The sequence below is a fragment of the Scyliorhinus torazame genome, chromosome 17 (assembly GCF_047496885.1).
Source record: "Scyliorhinus torazame isolate Kashiwa2021f chromosome 17, sScyTor2.1, whole genome shotgun sequence".
Taxonomy (NCBI): Eukaryota; Metazoa; Chordata; class Chondrichthyes; order Carcharhiniformes; family Scyliorhinidae; genus Scyliorhinus; species Scyliorhinus torazame.
This window is the reverse complement of record NC_092723.1, coordinates 145,209,141-145,226,630: the sequence shown is the minus strand read 5'-3', so window position 1 is coordinate 145,226,630 and position 17,490 is coordinate 145,209,141. Positions and strand designations below refer to the sequence as shown.

The following is a 17,490-nucleotide window of genomic DNA, read 5'->3' as shown; positions in this document are numbered from 1 at the left end:
GGGGTTCTTTTTGTATTACGCCCAATGGGTCCCAAACTTTGCGGACAAGGCCCGCCCACTCATCCAATCCACCGCTTTCCCACTGACGGCCGAGGCTCACCAGGCCTTCAACCGTATCAAGGCCGACATCGCCAACGCCGCAATGCACGCAGTCGACAAGACGCTCCCGTTCCATGTCGAGAGCGATGCATCAGACTTCACTTTGGCTGCCACCCACAACCAGGCAGGCAGGCCCATGGCATTCTTTTCCCGTACCCTCCATGCCTCCGAAATGTGGCACTCCTCCGTCGAAAAGGAGGCCCTTGCAGCTGTGCAATATTGGAGGCATTACCTGGCCGGCAGGAGACTCACTCTCCTCACTGACCAACGGTCGGTTTCCTTCATGTTTAACAACACACAGCGGGGTAAGGTCAAAAATGATAAAATCTTGAGGTGGAGGATCGAGCTCTCCACCAACAATTACGAGATTATGTATCGCCCCGGTAAGCTCAACGAGCCCCCCAATGCCCTGTCCCGAGGTACATGTGCCAGCGCACAAGTGGATGGACACCGGACCCTGCATGACGATCTCTGCCACCCGGAGTCACCTGCTTTTACCACTTCATTAGGGCCCGCAATCTGCCCTACTCCATCGAGGAAGTCAGGGCTATCACCAGAGACTGCCAGGTCTGCGCAGAGTGTAAACCGCACTTCTACCAGCCATACCGTGCGCGCCTGGTGAAGGCCTCCCGCCCCTTTGAATGCCTCAGCGTGGACTTCAAAGGACCCCTCCCCTCCACCGACCGCAACACGTACTTTCTTAATGTGGTCGACGAGTATTCCCGATTCCCCTTCGCCATCCCATGCCCCGATATGACGTCTGCCACCGTCATCAAGGCCCTCAACACCATCTTCGCTCTGTTCGGTTTCCCCGCCTACGTCCACAGCGACCGGGGATCCTCATTTATGAGCGAGGATCTGCACCAGTACCTGCTCAACAGGGGCATCGAGCAGGACGACCAGCTACAACCCCAGGGGAAACGGGCAGGTGGAGCGGGAGAATGGGACGGTTTGGAGGGCCGTCCAGCTGGCCCTATGGTCCAGAAATCTCCCGGCCTCCTGCTGGAAGGATGTCCTCCCCGACGCACTTCACTCCATTTGGTCGCTCCTGTGCACCGCGACCAACGAAACCCCCCATGAACGTCTCCTTGCCTTCCCCAGGAGGTCCACCTCCGGGATTTCGCTCCCAACATGGCTGGCAGCTCCAGGACCCGTCCTCCTCCGCAAGCACGTGCGGCTCCACAAGGCGGACCCATTGGTTGAGAGAGTACAGCTGCTCCACGCAAACCCACGGTACGCCTACGTAGCGTACCCCGACGACCGCCAAGACACAGTCTCCCTCAGGGATCTGGCACCAGCTGCCCACCCCCCCCCCCCCCGCCCCGGCGCCACCCTCCCCTCCCCCGGCGCACCCTACCGCAGCCCCCGCTCCTGGACAACCCGTCCTCCCCTTGCTCCCACCCGGGGATGAAGAGGATTTCGACACGCTCCAGGAGTCACCGAAGACCAAACCGATGCCTGAGTTGCCACCAGCACTGCGGCGCTCTCAACGACAGATCAAGTCGCCCGATCGTCTAAATTTGTAACCTTCTCTGTAATTTTAAAACCAATCTGTATGTATATAGTTTTCCACCACCCCCGCTGGACTCATTTTTAACAGGGGGTGAATGTGGCAGTCACCACTGTTGTATTATATTGTATATATGGGTATTATGGTAAGGCCCCTGTACTACAGGTACGGGGGTAGATCCCTGCCTGCTGGCTCCGCCCAGGAGGCAGAGTATAAATGTGTGTGTTCTCTGAACTGCAGCCATTTCATAAGCTGCTGTAGGAGGCCACACATCTCTGTGTAATAAAGTCTTGATTACATTCTACTGTCGTCTAGTCGTAATTGCTAGTGCATCAGGCACTGCCCACAGCAACTTACCATGGGCACTGACCTTGGGCACTGACCTTGGGCACAGACCTCAGGCACTTACTGGGAGCATTGATCACAGCACCTTACCACGGGCAGTGGCCATGCACACTGAATATTGGCAGTGACCACAGTCACTGGCCACGGGCACTGAGTATGGGCATTGACCACTGGCACTGAGTATGGGCAGTGACCACTGGCAGCCCCCCCCCCCCCCACACGAGGCAGCACAGTGATCACAGAGCAGTCACTCTGGAAAAAACAGTAGTACGGGTTAAGTCAGTGAATTCAGCCAGGTTACCCTGGGGCTGAGTGAGGAGCAGTGACAGCAATGTACCTTTGTGTAGTCCAGACGCTGCATACTCTCCTGCTTTCGTTGAATAGCAGTCAGTTTTTCAAAGAAATCACCATCGCCTTCTTCATCAGTCCTGTTGCATAGATAAAATATATATTTTCAACATGCCGAAGCAGGAAGACGTGTCAGCAACACACAGCAGCTTGATGGGCCATCAAAACAGCACCGCCACTTCCTGAATACTGACCCCCAAATATAGACACAGCCCCCATATTCAATACTGACCCCCCATATAGACACAGCCCCATACTGAATACTGACCCCCCCAATATAGACACAGCCTCCAGACTGAATACTGACCCCCCCTATATAGACCCAGCCCACTTACTGAAAACTTCCCCCCCACAAATACACAGTCCCCATACTGAATACTGCCCCCCATATAGACACAGCCCCATACTGAATACTGCCCCCCATATAGACACAGCCCCATACTGAATACTGACCCCCCATATAGACACAGCCCCATACTGAATACTGACCCCCCATATAGACCCAGCCTCCATACTGAATACTGACCCCCCCATATAGACACAGCCTCCATACTGAATACTGACCCCCCATATATAGACCCAGCCCACTTACTGAAAACTTCCCCCCCACAAATACACAGTCCCCATACTGAATACTGACCCCCATATAGACACAGCCCCATACTGAATACTGACCCCCATATAGACACAGCCCCATACTGAATACTGACCCCCCCCATATAGACACAGCCTCCATACTGAATACTGCCCCCCATATAGACACAGCCCCATACTGAATACTGACCCCCCATATAGACACAGCCCCCATACTGAATACTGCCCCCCATATAGACACAGCCCCATACTGAATACTGACCCCCATATAGACACAGCCCCATACTGAATACTGACCCCCATATAGACACAGCCCCATACTGAATACTGACCCCCATATAGACACAGCCCCATACTGAATACTGCCCCCCATATAGACACAGCCCCATACTGAATACTGACCCCCCATATAGACACAGCCTCCATACTGAATACTGACCCCCCCATATAGACACAGCCTCCATACTGAATACTGACCCCCCATATATAGACCCAGCCCACTTACTGAAAACTTCCCCCCCACAAATACACAGTCCCCATACTGAATACTGACCCCCATATAGACACAGCCCCCATACTGAATACTGACCCCCATATAGACACAGCCCCATACTGAATACTGACCCCCCATATAGACACAGCCTCCATACTGAATACTGCCCCCCATATAGACACAGCCCCATACTGAATACTGACCCCCCATATAGACACAGCCCCCATACTGAATACTGCCCCCCATATAGACACAGCCCCATACTGAATACTGACCCCCATATAGACACAGCCCCATACTGAATACTGACCCCCATATAGACACAGCCCCATACTGAATACTGACCCCCATATAGACACAGCCCCATACTGAATACTGCCCCCCCATATAGACACAGCCCCATACTGAATACTGCCCCCCATATAGACACAGCCCCATACTGAATACTGCCCCCATATAGACACAGCCCCATACTGAATACTGCCCCCCATATAGACACAGCCCCATACTGAATACTGACCCCCCATATAGACACAGCCTCCATACTGAATACTGACCCCCTCCCCATATAGACACAGCCTCCATACTGAACACTGACCCCCCATATAGACACAGCCTCCATACTGAATACTGACCCCCCCCCATATAGACACAGCCTCCATACTGAATACTGACCCCCCATATAGACACAGCCTCCATACTGAATACTGACCCCCCCCCCATATAGACACAGCCTCCATACTGAATACTGACCCCCCATATAGACAGAGCCTCCATACTGAATACTGACCCCCCCATATAGACACAGCCCCATACTGAATACTGCCCCCCATATAGACACAGCCCCATACTGAATACTGACCCCCATATAGACACAGCCCCATACTGAATACTGACCCCCATATAGACACAGCCCCATACTGAATACTGACCCCCCATCTAGACACAGCCCCATACTGAATACTGACCCCCCATATAGACACAGCCCCATACTGAATACTGACCCCTCATATAGACACAGCCCCATACTGAATACTGCCCCCCCATATAGACACAGCCCCATACTGAATACTGCCCCCCCCCCATATAGACACAGCCCCATACTGAATACTGACCCCCATATACACACAGCCCATACTGAATACTGCCCCTCCATATAGACACAGCCCCATACTGAATACTGCCCCCCCATATAGACACAGCCTCCATACTGAATACTGACCCCCCCATATAGACACAGCCCCCATACCGGATACTGACCCCCCATATAGACACAGCCTCCATACTGAATACTGACCCCTCCCCATATAGACACAGCCTCCATACTGAATACTGACCCCCCATATAGACACAGCCTCCATACTGAATACTGACCCCCCATATAGACACAGCCTCCATACTGAATACTGACCCCACCCCATATAGACACAGCCTCCATACTGAATACTGATCCCCCATATAGACACAGCCTCCATACTGAATACTGACCCCCCATATAGACACAGCCTCCATACTGAATACTGACCCCCCATATAGACACAGTCCCCATACTGAATACTGACCCCCCCATATAGACACAGCCCCCATACTGAATACTCCCCCCCCATATAGACAGCCTCCATACTGAATACTGACCCCCCATATAGACACAGCCTCCGTACTGAATACTGACCCCCCCATATAGACACAGCCCCATACTGAATACTGACCCCCCCTATATAGACACAGCCTCCATACCGAATACTGACCCCCCCATATAGACACAGCGTCCATACTGAATACTGACCCCCCATATAGACACAGCCCCATACTGAGTACTGGCCCCCCATATAGACACAGCCTCCATACTGAATACTGACCCCCCCATATAGACACAGCCTCCATACTGAATACTGACCCCCCATATAGACACAGCCCCCATACCGGATACTGACCCCCCATATAGACACAGCCTCCATACTGAATACTGACCCCCCCCCATATAGACACAGCCTCCATACTGAATACTGACCCCCCATATAGACACACCCTCCATACTGAATACTGACCCCCCATATAGACACAGCCTCCATACTGAATACTGACCCCCCCATATAGACACAGCCTCCATACCGAATACTGACCCCCCATATAGACACAGCCCCATACTGAATACTGCCCCCCCATATAGACTCAGCCCCATACCGAATACTCCCCCCCATATAGACACAGCCTCCGTACTGAATAGTAACCCCCCCAACATAGACACAGCCCCATACTGAATACTGCCCCCCCATATAGACTCAGCCCCATACTGAATACTCCCCCCCATATAGACACAGCCTCCATACTGAATAGTGACCCCCCCAATATAGACAGAGCCCCCATACTGAATACTGACCCCCCCATATAGACACAGCCCCCATACTGAATACTGACCCCCCATATAGACACAGCCCCCATACTGAATACTGACCCCCCATATAGACACAGCCCCCATACCGGATACTGACCCCCCCCCCCATATAGACACAGCCTCCATACTGAATACTGCCCCCCCCATATAGACACAGTCCCCATACTGACAACTGACCCCCCATATAGACACAGCCCCCATACTGAATACTGACCCCCATATAGACACAGCCTCCATATGGAATACTGACCCCCCATATAGACACAGCCCCATACTGAATACTGCCCCCCCATATAGACTCAGCCCCATACTGAATACTGACCCCCCCATATAGACACAGCCTCCATACTGAATACTGACCCCCCATATAGACACAGCCCCATACTGAATACTGACCCCCATATAGACACAGCCCCCATACTGAATACTGACCCCCATATAGACACAGCCTCCATATGGAATACTGACCCCCCATATAGACACAGCCTCCATATGGAATACTTTTTTAAACATAAATCTTTTTATTGTCATTTCCCATATTTATAAGCAGTTGTATATACACACATCACATTTTTCTTGCCCGCGCTAATTTCCTTTATTATACAAAGAGGTTTAAGTTTGTCCTCCGTTTAACTGACCCTATGTGCATTTCGTTACCCTCTGGATCGGTCTATGGTTCCTCCGCCTCCACCGTTGCCCCCCTCCCTCTCGACTGTGCCTTTCGTTTATTTTCCGGACACAGTGGAGAAAAAAAAAAAATAGGGGGGAGTAGCCCCCCCCCCCCTCATCTCTCATGGTTTCCCCACCTTCCTTCTCCCCCCCCCACCCCGGGTTGCGCAGTCTTTTGGTACCTCATCTATCTTGGCGTTTGTTTTTAAAATTCTTATTAGGTTACTCCTCGTTGTTGACCTCAAACAGGTTTTGGAACAGACCGACAAACTGCCCCCAAGTATCCAGGAAGCCTTCCCCTGACCCTCGGGTGGCGTACTTAATCTTCTCCAGGTGGAGAGATTCCGAGAGGTCAGTGAGCCAGTCTGCAGCTGTGGGTGGTGCTGCCGATCGGCAGCCGAGCAGGATTCTCCGGCGTGCGATTAGGGAAGCGAAAGCGAGGGCGTTGGCCCCCTTCCCCATGTGTAGCTCTGGCTGCTCCGATAGCCCGAAGATTGCCACTATTGGGCATGGCTTCACCCTCACAACACTGGACATTGCCTCGGAGAAGGCTGCCCAGAACCAAGCAAGCTTGGGGCAAGCCCGAACCATGTGGGTGTGGTTGGCCGGGCCCCTCTGACACCGTTCACATTTATCCTCCACCTTCAGGAAGAACCTGCTCATTCGGGTTCTGGCCAGGTACGCTCTGTGCACCACTTTGAGCTGCATTAGGCTTAGCCTTGCACAGGAGGAGGTGGAGCTCACCCTGCTCAGTGCTTCGCTCCAGAATCCCCATCCTACCTCTGTCCCCAGTTCGTCCTCCCATTTTTGTCTGATCGCGTCCAGTGGAGTACGGGCTCTGTCCAGTAGCTGTCCATATATTTTCCCACATAGCTCCCCGTTCTCACTGCTTGTGCCCATCAGGTCCTCTAGTGGTGTGCTTTCTGGGGCCCCAGGGTACCCCACTGTCTCTTTGCGGAGGAAGTGTTTTATTTGGAGGTGTCTCATTTCCTGTCCTTTTGCTAGCCTCCATTTCCTCGTCAGTTCGTCTAGTGTCGCCAGTCTGTGCCCTACGTAGAAGTCCCCGACCTTCAATGTGCCCCCGTTCCCGCCTCCATCTTTTGAAGGTGGTATCTAGCATGGCTGGGGGGAATCTGTGATCTGGGTTTCCCCCCCCCCCGCCCCCCCCCCCCCCGCCCCCCCCCGCCCCATATAGACACCGGTTAGGGTTTCACGGAGGTCTTTGGGCTCACAAAAAGTTGTGAAGTTAGAATATCTGGAGTATACTTTTATTAAATATGAAGAATGTTAGAGGGTTGGGGGGTTGGGGAGGGGTTTTTTGGTAGGGGTGGTTGGTTTGGAAGGATAGCGTTTGGGAGGGAGTAGGCCTTTTGGGGAAGCGATGTTTGTGGGGTGGGTATTGTTTGGAGATGGTGTGTTTAGGAGGAGTTTGCGTATGGGGGATTGCTTGGATAGGGTGTTTGTTTGAGGGGGTGTTTGTAGGGGGTGAGTTCTTTAGCGAGGGTCTGTTTGGGGGTGTTCGGGAGGGTTTGTTTGGTGAGGGGCTGTTTGTTGGGGGGCGAGGAATGTTCTGGAGGGGTGTTTGTTTGGTGATGGGTTGTTTAGGGGGAGTGTTTATGGACAGGATGTGTTGGGGAGGGTGGATCTTCGGAGAGGGTGAGGGGATGGGGGTTGTTGGCGGGTGTTGGGGAAGGGAGGAGTGTAGTTTGTGGAGGGGGTGCTGGGGAGGGGGTGTTGCTTGGGGAGGGGCTGTTGGTTTAGGAGGGCAGGGTTAGGGAGGGTGGTTATTTGGGGAGGGGGGCTGTTTGCGGGGGCCGTGTGTTGTTTGGGGAGGGGGTGTTGTTTGGGGGGCGGTGTGTTGTTTGGGGAGGGTGTGTTTGGGGGGCGGTGTGTTGTTTGGGGAGGGGGTGTTGTTTGGGGGGCGGTGTGTTGTTTGGGGAGGGGGTGTTGTTTGGGGGGGCGATGTGTAGTTTGGTGAGGGGGTGTTGTTTGGGGGGGCAGTATGTTGTTTGGGGAGGGGGCGCTGTTTGGGGAGGGGGTGTTGTTTGGAGGGGTGGTGTGTTGTTTGGGGAGGGAGTGTTGTTTGGGGGGGCGGTGTGTTGTTTGGGGAGGGGGGGTTGTTTGGGGGGCGATGTGTTGTTTGGGGAGGGGGTGTTGTTTGGGGGGGGCAGTGTGTTTGGGGAGGGGGTGTTGTTTGGGGGGTGGTGTGTTGTTTGGGGAGGGGGTGTTGTTTGGGGGGCGGTGTGTTGTTTGGGGAGGGGGTGTTGTTTGGGGGGCGGTGTGTTGTTTGGGGAGGGGGTGTTGTTTGGGGGGGCGGTGTGTTGTTTGGGGGCGGTGTGTTGTTTGGGGAGGGGGAGTTGTTTGGGGGGCGGTGTGTTGTTTGGGGAGGGTGTGTTGTTTGGGGGGGGCGGTGTGTTTTTTGGTGAGGGGGTGTTGTTTGGTGGGCGGTGTGTTTGGGGAGGGGGTGTTGTTTGGGGGGGCGGTGTGTTGTTTGGGGGTCGGTGTGTTGTTTGGGGGGGTGGTGTGCTGTTTGGGAGGCGGTGTGTTTTTTGGGAAGGGGGTTTTGTTTGGGGCGCAGTGTGTTGTTTGGGGAGGGGGTGCTGTTTGGGGGGACGGTGTGTTGTTTTGGGGGGCGGTGTGTTGTTTGGGGGGCAGTGTGTTGTTTGGGGAGGGGGTGTTGTTTGGGGGGCGGTGTGTTGTTTGGGGAGGGGATGTTGTTTGGGGGGCGTGTGTTGTTTGGGGAGGGGGTGTTGTTTGGGGTGGCGGTGTGTTGTTTGGGGAGGGGGTGTTGTTTGGGGGGGTGGTGTGTTGTTTGGGGAGGGGGTGCTGTTTGGGGGGGCGGTGTGTTGTTTGGGGAGGGGGTGTTGTTTGTGGGGGCGGTGTGTTGTTTGGGGAGGGGGTGTTGTTTGGGGGGCGGTGTTTTGGGCGATGTGTTGTTTGGGGAGGGGGTTTTGTTTGGGGGGCGGTGTGTTGTTTGGGGAGGGGGTGTTGTTTGGGGAGGAGGTGTTGTTTGGGGAGGGGGTGTTGTTTGGGGGGCGGTGTATTGTTTGGGGAGGGGGTGTTGTTTTGGGGGGCGGTGTGTTGTTTGGGGAGGGGGTGTTGTTTGGGGGAGCGGTGTGTTGTTTGGGGAGGGGGTGTTGTTTGGGGAGGGCTGTTGTTTGGGGAGGGGTGTTGTTTGGGGAGGGGGTGTTGTTTGGGGGGGGCGGTGTGTTGTTTGGGGAGGGGGTGTTGTTTGGGGGGCGGTGTGTTGTTTGGGGAGGGGGTGTTGTTTGGGGAGGGGGTGTTGTTTGGGGAGGGGGTGTTGTTTGGGGAGGGGGTGTTGTTTGGGGAGGGGGTGTTGTTTGGGGGGGGCGGTGTGTTGTTTGGGGGGCGGTGTGTTGTTTGGGGAGGGGGTGTTGTTTGGGGGGGCGGTGTGTTGTTTGGGGAGGGGGTGTTGTTTGGGGGGCTGTGTGTTGTTTGGGGAGGGGGTGTTGTTTGGTGGGCGGTGTGTTTGGGGAGGGGGTGTTGTTTGGGAGGGCGGTGTGTTTGGGGAGGGGGTGTTGTTTGGGGAGGGTGTGTGTTTGGGGAGGCGGTGTGTTTGCGGAGGGGGTGTTGTTTGGGGAGGGGGTGTTGTTTGGGGAGGGGGTGTTGTTTGGGGGGCGGTGTGTTTGGGGAGGGGGTGTTGTTTGGGGGGCGGTGTGTTGTTTGGGGGTGGGGGTGTTGTTTGGGGGTGGTGTATTGTTTGGGGAGGGGGTGTTGTTTGGGGGCGGTGTGTTGTTTGGGGTGGGGGTGTTGTTTGGGGGGGGCGGTGTGTTGTTTGGGGGGCGGTGTGTTGTTTGGGGAGGGGGTGTTGTTTGGGGGGGCGGTGTGTTGTTTGAGGAGGGGTTGTTGTTTGGGGAGGGGGTGTTGTTTGGGGGGCGGTGTGGTGTTTGGGGAGGGGGTGTTGTTTGGGGGGGCGGTGTGTTGGATGGAGAGGGGGTGTTGTTTGGGGGGCGGTGTGTTGTTTGGGGAGGGGGGGTTGTTTGGGGGGCGGTGTGTTGTTTGGGGAGGGGGTGCTGTTTGGGGGGACGGTGTGTTGTTTGGGGAGGGGGTGTTGTTTGGGGGGCGGTGTGTTGTTTGGGGAGGGGGTGCTGTTTGGGGAGGAGGTGTTGTTTGGGGGGACGGTGTGTTGTTTGGGGAGGGGGGTGTTGTTTGGGGGGGCGTTGTGTTGTTTAGGGAGGGGGTGTTGTTTGGGGGGGCGGTGTGTTGTTTGAGGAGGGGTTGTTGTTTGGGGGGTGTTGTGTTGTTTGGGGAGGGGGTGTTTTTGGGGGGTGTGTGTTGTTTGGGGAGGGGGTTTTGTTTGGGGGGGTGGTGTGTTGTTTGGGGAGGGAGAGTTGTTTGTGGGGGCGGTGTGTTGTTTGGGGAGGGGGTGTTGTTTGGGGGGCGGCGTGTTGTTTGGGGAGGGTGTGTTGTTTGGCGAGGGGGTGTTGTTTGTGGAGGGGGTGTTGTTTGCGGGGGGCGGTGTGTTGTTTGGGGGGGCGGTGTGTTGTTTGGGGAGGGGGTGTTGTTTGGGGGGGCGGTGTGTTGTTTGGGGAGGGGGTGTTGTTTGGGGGGGCGGTGTGTTGTTTGGGGAGGGGGTGTTGTTTGGGGGGCTGTGTGTTGTTTGGGGAGGGGGTGTTGTTTGGTGGGCGGCGTGTTTGGGGAGGGGGTGTTGTTTGGGGGGGCGGTGTGTTTGGGGAGGGGGTGTTGTTTGGGGAGGGTGTGTGTTTGGGGAGGCGGTGTGTTTGCGGAGGGGGTGTTGTTTGGGGAGGGGGTGTTGTTTGGGGAGGGGGTGTTGTTTGGGGAGGGGGTGTTGTTTAGGGGGCGGTGTGTTTGGGGAGGGGGTGTTGTTTGGGGGGCGGTGTGCTGTTTGGGGAGGGGGTGTTGTTTGGGGGTGGTGTGTTGTTTGGGGAGGGGGTGTTGTTTGGGGGGTGGTGTGTTGTTTGGGGTGGGGGTGTTGTTTGGGGAGGGGGTGTTGTTTGGGGCGGCGGTGTGTTGTTTGGGGAGGGGTTGTTGTTTGGGGAGGGGGTGTTGTTTGGGGGGCAGTGTGGTGTTTGGGGAGGGGGTGTTGTTTGGGGGGGCGGTGTGTTGGATGGAGAGGGGGTGTTGTTTGGGGGGCGGTGTGTTGTTTGGGGAGGGGGTGCTGTTTGGGGGGACGGTGTGTTGTTTGGGGAGGGGGTGTTGTTTGGGGGGCGGTGTGTTGTTTGGGGAGGGAGTGCTGTTTGGGGAGGGGGTGTTGTTTGGGGGGACGGTGTGTTGTTTGGGGAGGGGGGTGTTGTTTGGGGGGGCGTTGTGTTGTTTGGGGAGGGGGTGTTGTTTGGGGGGGCGGTGTGTTGTTTGAGGAGGGGTTGTTGTTTGGGGGGCGTTGTGTTGTTTGGGGAGGGGGTGTTTTTGGGGGGCGTGTGTTGTTTGGGGAGGGGGTGTTGTTTGGGGGGGGCGGTGTGTTGTTTGGGGAGGGAGAGTTGTTTGTGGGGGCGGTGTGTTGTTTGGGGAGGGGGTGTTGTTTGGGGGGCGGCGTGTTGTTTCGGGAGGGTGTGTTGTTTGGCGAGGGGGTGTTGTTTGTGGAGGGGGTGTTGTTTGCGGGGGGCGGTGTGTTGTTTGGGGGGGCGGTGTGTTGTTTGGGGAGGGGTGTTGTTTGGGGGGGGGGCGGTGTGTTGTTTGGGGAGGGGGTGTTGTTTGGGGGGGCGGTGTGTTGTTTGGGGAGGAGGTGTTGTTTGGGGGTGCGGTGTGTTGTTTGGGGAGGCGGTGTTGTTTGGGGGGCTGTGTGTTGTTTGGGGAGGGGGTGTTGTTTGGTGGGCGGCGTGTTTGGGGAGGGGGTGTTGTTTGGGGGGGCGGTGTGTTTGGGGAGGGGTGTTGTTTGGGTAGGGTGTGTGTTTGGGGAGGCGGTGTGTTTGCGGAGGGGGTGTTGTTTGGGGAGGGGGTGTTGTTTGGGGAGGGGGTGTTGTTTGGGGGTGGTGTGTTGTTTGGGGAGGGGGTGTTGTTTGGGGGGTGGTGTGTTGTTTGGGGTGGGGTGTTGTTTGGGGAGGGGGTGTTGTTTTGAGAGGGGGTGTTGTTTGGGGAGGGGGTGTTGTTTGGGGAGGGGGTGTTGTTTGGGGGGGCGGTGTGTTGTTTGGGGGTGCGGTGTGTTGTTTGGGGAGGGGGTGTTGTTTGGGGGGCGGTGTGTTGTTTGGGGAGGGGGTGTTGTTTGGGGGGGCGGTGTGTTGTTTGGGGAGGAGTTGTTGTTTGGGGAGGGGGTGTTGTTTGGGGGGCGGTGTGGGTGTTTGGGGAGGGGGTGTTGTTTGGGGGGGCGGTGTGTTGGATGGAGAGGGGGTGTTGTTTGGGGGGCGGTGTGTTGTTTGGGGAGGGGGTGTTGTTTGGGGGCGGTGTGTTGTTTGGGGGAGGGTGTGTTGTTTGGGGGGCGATGTGTTGTTTGGGGAGGGGGTGCTGTTTGGGGGGACGGTGTGTTGTTTGGGGAGGGGGTGTTGTTTGGGGGGCGGTGTGTTGTTTGGGGAGGGGGTGCTGTTTGGGGAGGGGGTGTTGTTTGGGGGGACGGTGTGTTGTTTGGGGAGGGGGGTGTTGTTTGGGGGGGCGTTGTGTTGTTTGGGAAGGGGGTGTTGTTTGGGGGGGCGGTGTGTTGTTTGGGGAGGGGGTGTTGTTTGGGAGGCGGTGTGTTGTTTGGGGAGGGGGTGTTTTTGGGGGGCGTGTGTTGTTTGGGGAGGGGGTGTTGTTTGGGGGGGGCGGTGTGTTGTTTGGGGAGGGAGAGTTGTTTGGGGGGGCGGTGTGTTGTTTGGGGAGGGGGTGTTGTTTGGGGGGCGGCGTGTTGTTTGGGGAGGGTGTGTTGTTTGGCGAGGGGGTGTTGTTTGTGGAGGGGGTGTTGTTTGCGGGGGGCGGGTGTGGTGTTTGGGGGGGGCGGTGTGTTGTTTGGGGAGGGGGTGTTGTTTGGGGGGGGGGGCGGTGTGTTGTTTGGGGAGGGGGTGTTGTTTTGGGGGCGGTGTGTTGTTTGGGGAGGGGGTGTCGTTTGGGGGGCGTTGTGTTTGGGGAGGGGCTGTTGTTTGAAGGGGCGGTGTGTTTGGGGAGGGGGTGTTGTTTGGGGAGGGGGTGTGTTTGGGGAGGGTGTGTGTTTGGGGAGGGGGTGTTGTTTGTGGAGGGGGTGTTGTTTGCGGGGGGCGGTGTGTTGTTTGGGGGGGCAGTGTGTTGTTTGGGGAGGGGTGTTGTTTGGGGGGGCGGTGTGTTGTTTGGGGAGGGGGTGTTGTTTGGGGGGGCGGTGTGTTGTTTGGGGAGGGGGTGTTGTTTGGGGGGGGCGGTGTGTTGTTTGGGGAGGGGGTGTTGTTTGGGGGGCTGTGTGTTGTTTGGGGAGGGGGTGTTGTTTGGTGGGCGGCGTGTTTGGGGAGGGGGTGTTGTTTGGGGGGGCGGTGTGTTTGGGGAGTGGTGTTGTTTGGGTAGGGTGTGTGTTTGGGGAGGCGGTGTGTTTGCGGAGGGGGTGTTGTTTGGGGACGGGGTGTTGTTTGGGGAGTGGGTGTTGTTTGGGGGTGGTGTGTTGTTTGGGGAGGGGGTGTTGTTTGGGGGGTGGTGTGTTGTTTGGGGTGGGGTGTTGTTTGGGGAGGGGGTGTTGTTTGGAGAGGGGGTGTTGTTTGGGGAGGGGGTGTTGTTTGGGGAGGGGGTGTTGTTTGGGGGGGCGGTGTGTTGTTTGGGGGTGCGGTGTGTTGTTTGGGGAGGGGGTGTTGTTTGGGGGGCGGTGTGTTGTTTGGGGAGGGGGTGTTGTTTGGGGGGGCGGTGTGTTGTTTGGGGAGGGGTTGTTGTTTGGGGAGGGGGTGTTGTTTGGGGGGCGGTGTGGTGTTTGGGGAGGGGGTGTTGTTTGGGGGGGCGGTGTGTTGGATGGAGAGGGGGTGTTGTTTGGGGGGCGGTGTGTTGTTTGGGGAGGGGGTGTTGTTTGGGGGGCGGTGTGTTGTTTGGGGGAGGGGGTGTTGTTTGGGGGGGCGGTGTGTTGTTTGGGGAGGGGGTGCTGTTTGGGGGGACGGTGTGTTGTTTGGGGAGGGGGTGCTGTTTGGGGAGGGGGTGTTGTTTGGGGGGACGGTGTGTTGTTTGGGGAGGGGGTGTTGTTTGGGGGGGGGCGGTGTGTTGTTTGGGGAGGGAGAGTTGTTTGGGGGGGCGGTGTGTTGTTTGGGGAGGGGGTGTTGTTTGGGGGGCGGCGTGTTGTTTGGGGAGGGTGTGTTGTTTGGCGAGGGGGGTGTTGTTTGTGGAGGGGGTGTTGTTTGCGGGGGGCGGTGTGTTGTTTGGGGGGGCGGTGTGTTGTTTGGGGGGGCGGTGTGTTGTTTGGGGGGGCGGTGTGTTGTTTGGGGAGGGGGTGTTGTTTGGGGGGGCGGTGTGTTTGGGGAGGGGTGTTGTTTGGGTAGGGTGTGTGTTTGGGGAGGCGGTGTGTTTGCGGAGGGGGTGTTGTTTGGGGAGGGGGTGTTGTTTGGGGAGGGGGTGTTGTTTGGGGGTGGTGTGTTGTTTGGGGAGGGGGTGTTGTTTGGGGGGTGGTGTGTTGTTTGGGGTGGGGTGTTGTTTGGGGAGGGGGTGTTGTTTTGAGAGGGGGTGTTGTTTGGGGAGGGGGTGTTGTTTGGGGAGGGGGTGTTGTTTGGGGGGGCGGTGTGTTGTTTGGGGGTGCGGTGTGTTGTTTGGGGAGGGGGTGTTGTTTGGGGGGCGGTGTGTTGTTTGGGGAGGGGGTGTTGTTTGGGGGGGCGGTGTGTTGTTTGGGGAGGAGTTGTTGTTTGGGGAGGGGGTGTTGTTTGGGGGGCGGTGTGGTGTTTGGGGAGGGGGTGTTGTTTGGGGGGGCGGTGTGTTGGATGGAGAGGGGGTGTTGTTTGGGGGGCGGTGTGTTGTTTGGGGAGGGGGTGTTGTTTGGGGGCGGTGTGTTGTTTGGGGGAGGGTGTGTTGTTTGGGGGGCGGTGTGTTGTTTGGGGAGGGGGTGCTGTTTGGGGGGACGGTGTGTTGTTTGGGGAGGGGGTGTTGTTTGGGGGGCGGTGTGTTGTTTGGGGAGGGGGTGCTGTTTGGGGAGGGGGTGTTGTTTGGGGGGACGGTGTGTTGTTTGGGGAGGGGGGTGTTGTTTGGGGGGGCGTTGTGTTGTTTGGGAAGGGGGTGTTGTTTGGGGGGGCGGTGTGTTGTTTGGGGAGGGGGTGTTGTTTGGGAGGCGGTGTGTTGTTTGGGGAGGGGGTGTTTTTGGGGGGCGTGTGTTGTTTGGGGAGGGGGTGTTGTTTGGGGGGGGCGGTGTGTTGTTTGGGGAGGGAGAGTTGTTTGGGGGGGCGGTGTGTTGTTTGGGGAGGGGGTGTTGTTTGGGGGGCGGCGTGTTGTTTGGGGAGGGTGTGTTGTTTGGCGAGGGGGTGTTGTTTGTGGAGGGGGTGTTGTTTGCGGGGGGCGGTGTGGTGTTTGGGGGGGCGGTGTGTTGTTTGGGGAGGGGGTGTTGTTTGGGGGGGGGGGCGGTGTGTTGTTTGGGGAGGGGGTGTTGTTTTGGGGGCGGTGTGTTGTTTGGGGAGGGGGTGTCGTTTGGGGGGCGTTGTGTTTGGGGAGGGGCTGTTGTTTGAAGGGGCGGTGTGTTTGGGGAGGGGGTGTTGTTTGGGGAGGGGGTGTGTTTGGGGAGGGTGTGTGTTTGGGGAGGGGGTGTTGTTTGTGGAGGGGGTGTTGTTTGCGGGGGGCGGTGTGTTGTTTGGGGGGGCAGTGTGTTGTTTGGGGAGGGGTGTTGTTTGGGGGGGGCGGTGTGTTGTTTGGGGAGGGGGTGTTGTTTGGGGGGGCGGTGTGTTGTTTGGGGAGGGGGTGTTGTTTGGGGGGGGCGGTGTGTTGTTTGGGGAGGGGGTGTTGTTTGGGGGGCTGTGTGTTGTTTGGGGAGGGGGTGTTGTTTGGTGGGCGGCGTGTTTGGGGAGGGGGTGTTGTTTGGGGGGGCGGTGTGTTTGGGGAGTGGTGTTGTTTGGGTAGGGTGTGTGTTTGGGGAGGCGGTGTGTTTGCGGAGGGGGTGTTGTTTGGGGACGGGGTGTTGTTTGGGGAGTGGGTGTTGTTTGGGGGTGGTGTGTTGTTTGGGGAGGGGGTGTTGTTTGGGGGGTGGTGTGTTGTTTGGGGTGGGGTGTTGTTTGGGGAGGGGGTGTTGTTTGGAGAGGGGGTGTTGTTTGGGGAGGGGGTGTTGTTTGGGGAGGGGGTGTTGTTTGGGGGGGCGGTGTGTTGTTTGGGGGTGCGGTGTGTTGTTTGGGGAGGGGGTGTTGTTTGGGGGGCGGTGTGTTGTTTGGGGAGGGGGTGTTGTTTGGGGGGGCGGTGTGTTGTTTGGGGAGGGGTTGTTGTTTGGGGAGGGGGTGTTGTTTGGGGGGCGGTGTGGTGTTTGGGGAGGGGGTGTTGTTTGGGGGGGCGGTGTGTTGGATGGAGAGGGGGTGTTGTTTGGGGGGCGGTGTGTTGTTTGGGGAGGGGGTGTTGTTTGGGGGGCGGTGTGTTGTTTGGGGGAGGGGGTGTTGTTTGGGGGGCGGTGTGTTGTTTGGGGAGGGGGTGCTGTTTGGGGGGACGGTGTGTTGTTTGGGGAGGGGGTGCTGTTTGGGGAGGGGGTGTTGTTTGGGGGGACGGTGTGTTGTTTGGGGAGGGGGTGTTGTTTGGGGGGGGCGGTGTGTTGTTTGGGGAGGGAGAGTTGTTTGGGGGGGCGGTGTGTTGTTTGGGGAGGGGGTGTTGTTTGGGGGGCGGCGTGTTGTTTGGGGAGGGTGTGTTGTTTGGCGAGGGGGTGTTGTTTGTGGAGGGGGTGTTGTTTGCGGGGGGCGGTGTGTTGTTTGGGGGGGCGGTGTGTTGTTTGGGGAGGGGGTGTTGTTTGGGGGGGCCGGTGTGTTGTTTGGGGAGGGGGTGTTGTTTTGGGGGCGGTGTGTTGTTTGGGGAGGGGGTGTCGTTTGGGGGGCGTTGTGTTTGGGGAGGGGCTGTTGTTTGAAGGGGCGGTGTGTTTGGGCAGGGGGTGTTGTTTGGGGAGGGGCTGTGTTTGGGGAGGGTGTGTGTTTGGGGAGGGGGTGTTGTTTGGGGAGGGGGTGTTGTTTGGGGGGGCGGTGTGTTTGGGGAGGGGTGTTG

The 17,490-nt window shown here is 57.5% G+C and overlaps 1 protein-coding gene across 1 annotated transcript in view; it reads right to left on the bottom strand.

Annotated features, from left to right (window-relative positions):
- Positions 1–17,490, bottom strand: part of baiap3 (BAI1 associated protein 3) — a 281,399-nt gene that overhangs the window by 187,033 nt on the left and 76,876 nt on the right. Inside the window, exon 3 of the mRNA XM_072481213.1 lies at positions 2,292–2,382. Within this exon, the coding sequence (XP_072337314.1) occupies positions 2,292–2,382 (91 nt within the window). The remainder of the gene's footprint in view (positions 1–2,291; positions 2,383–17,490) is intronic.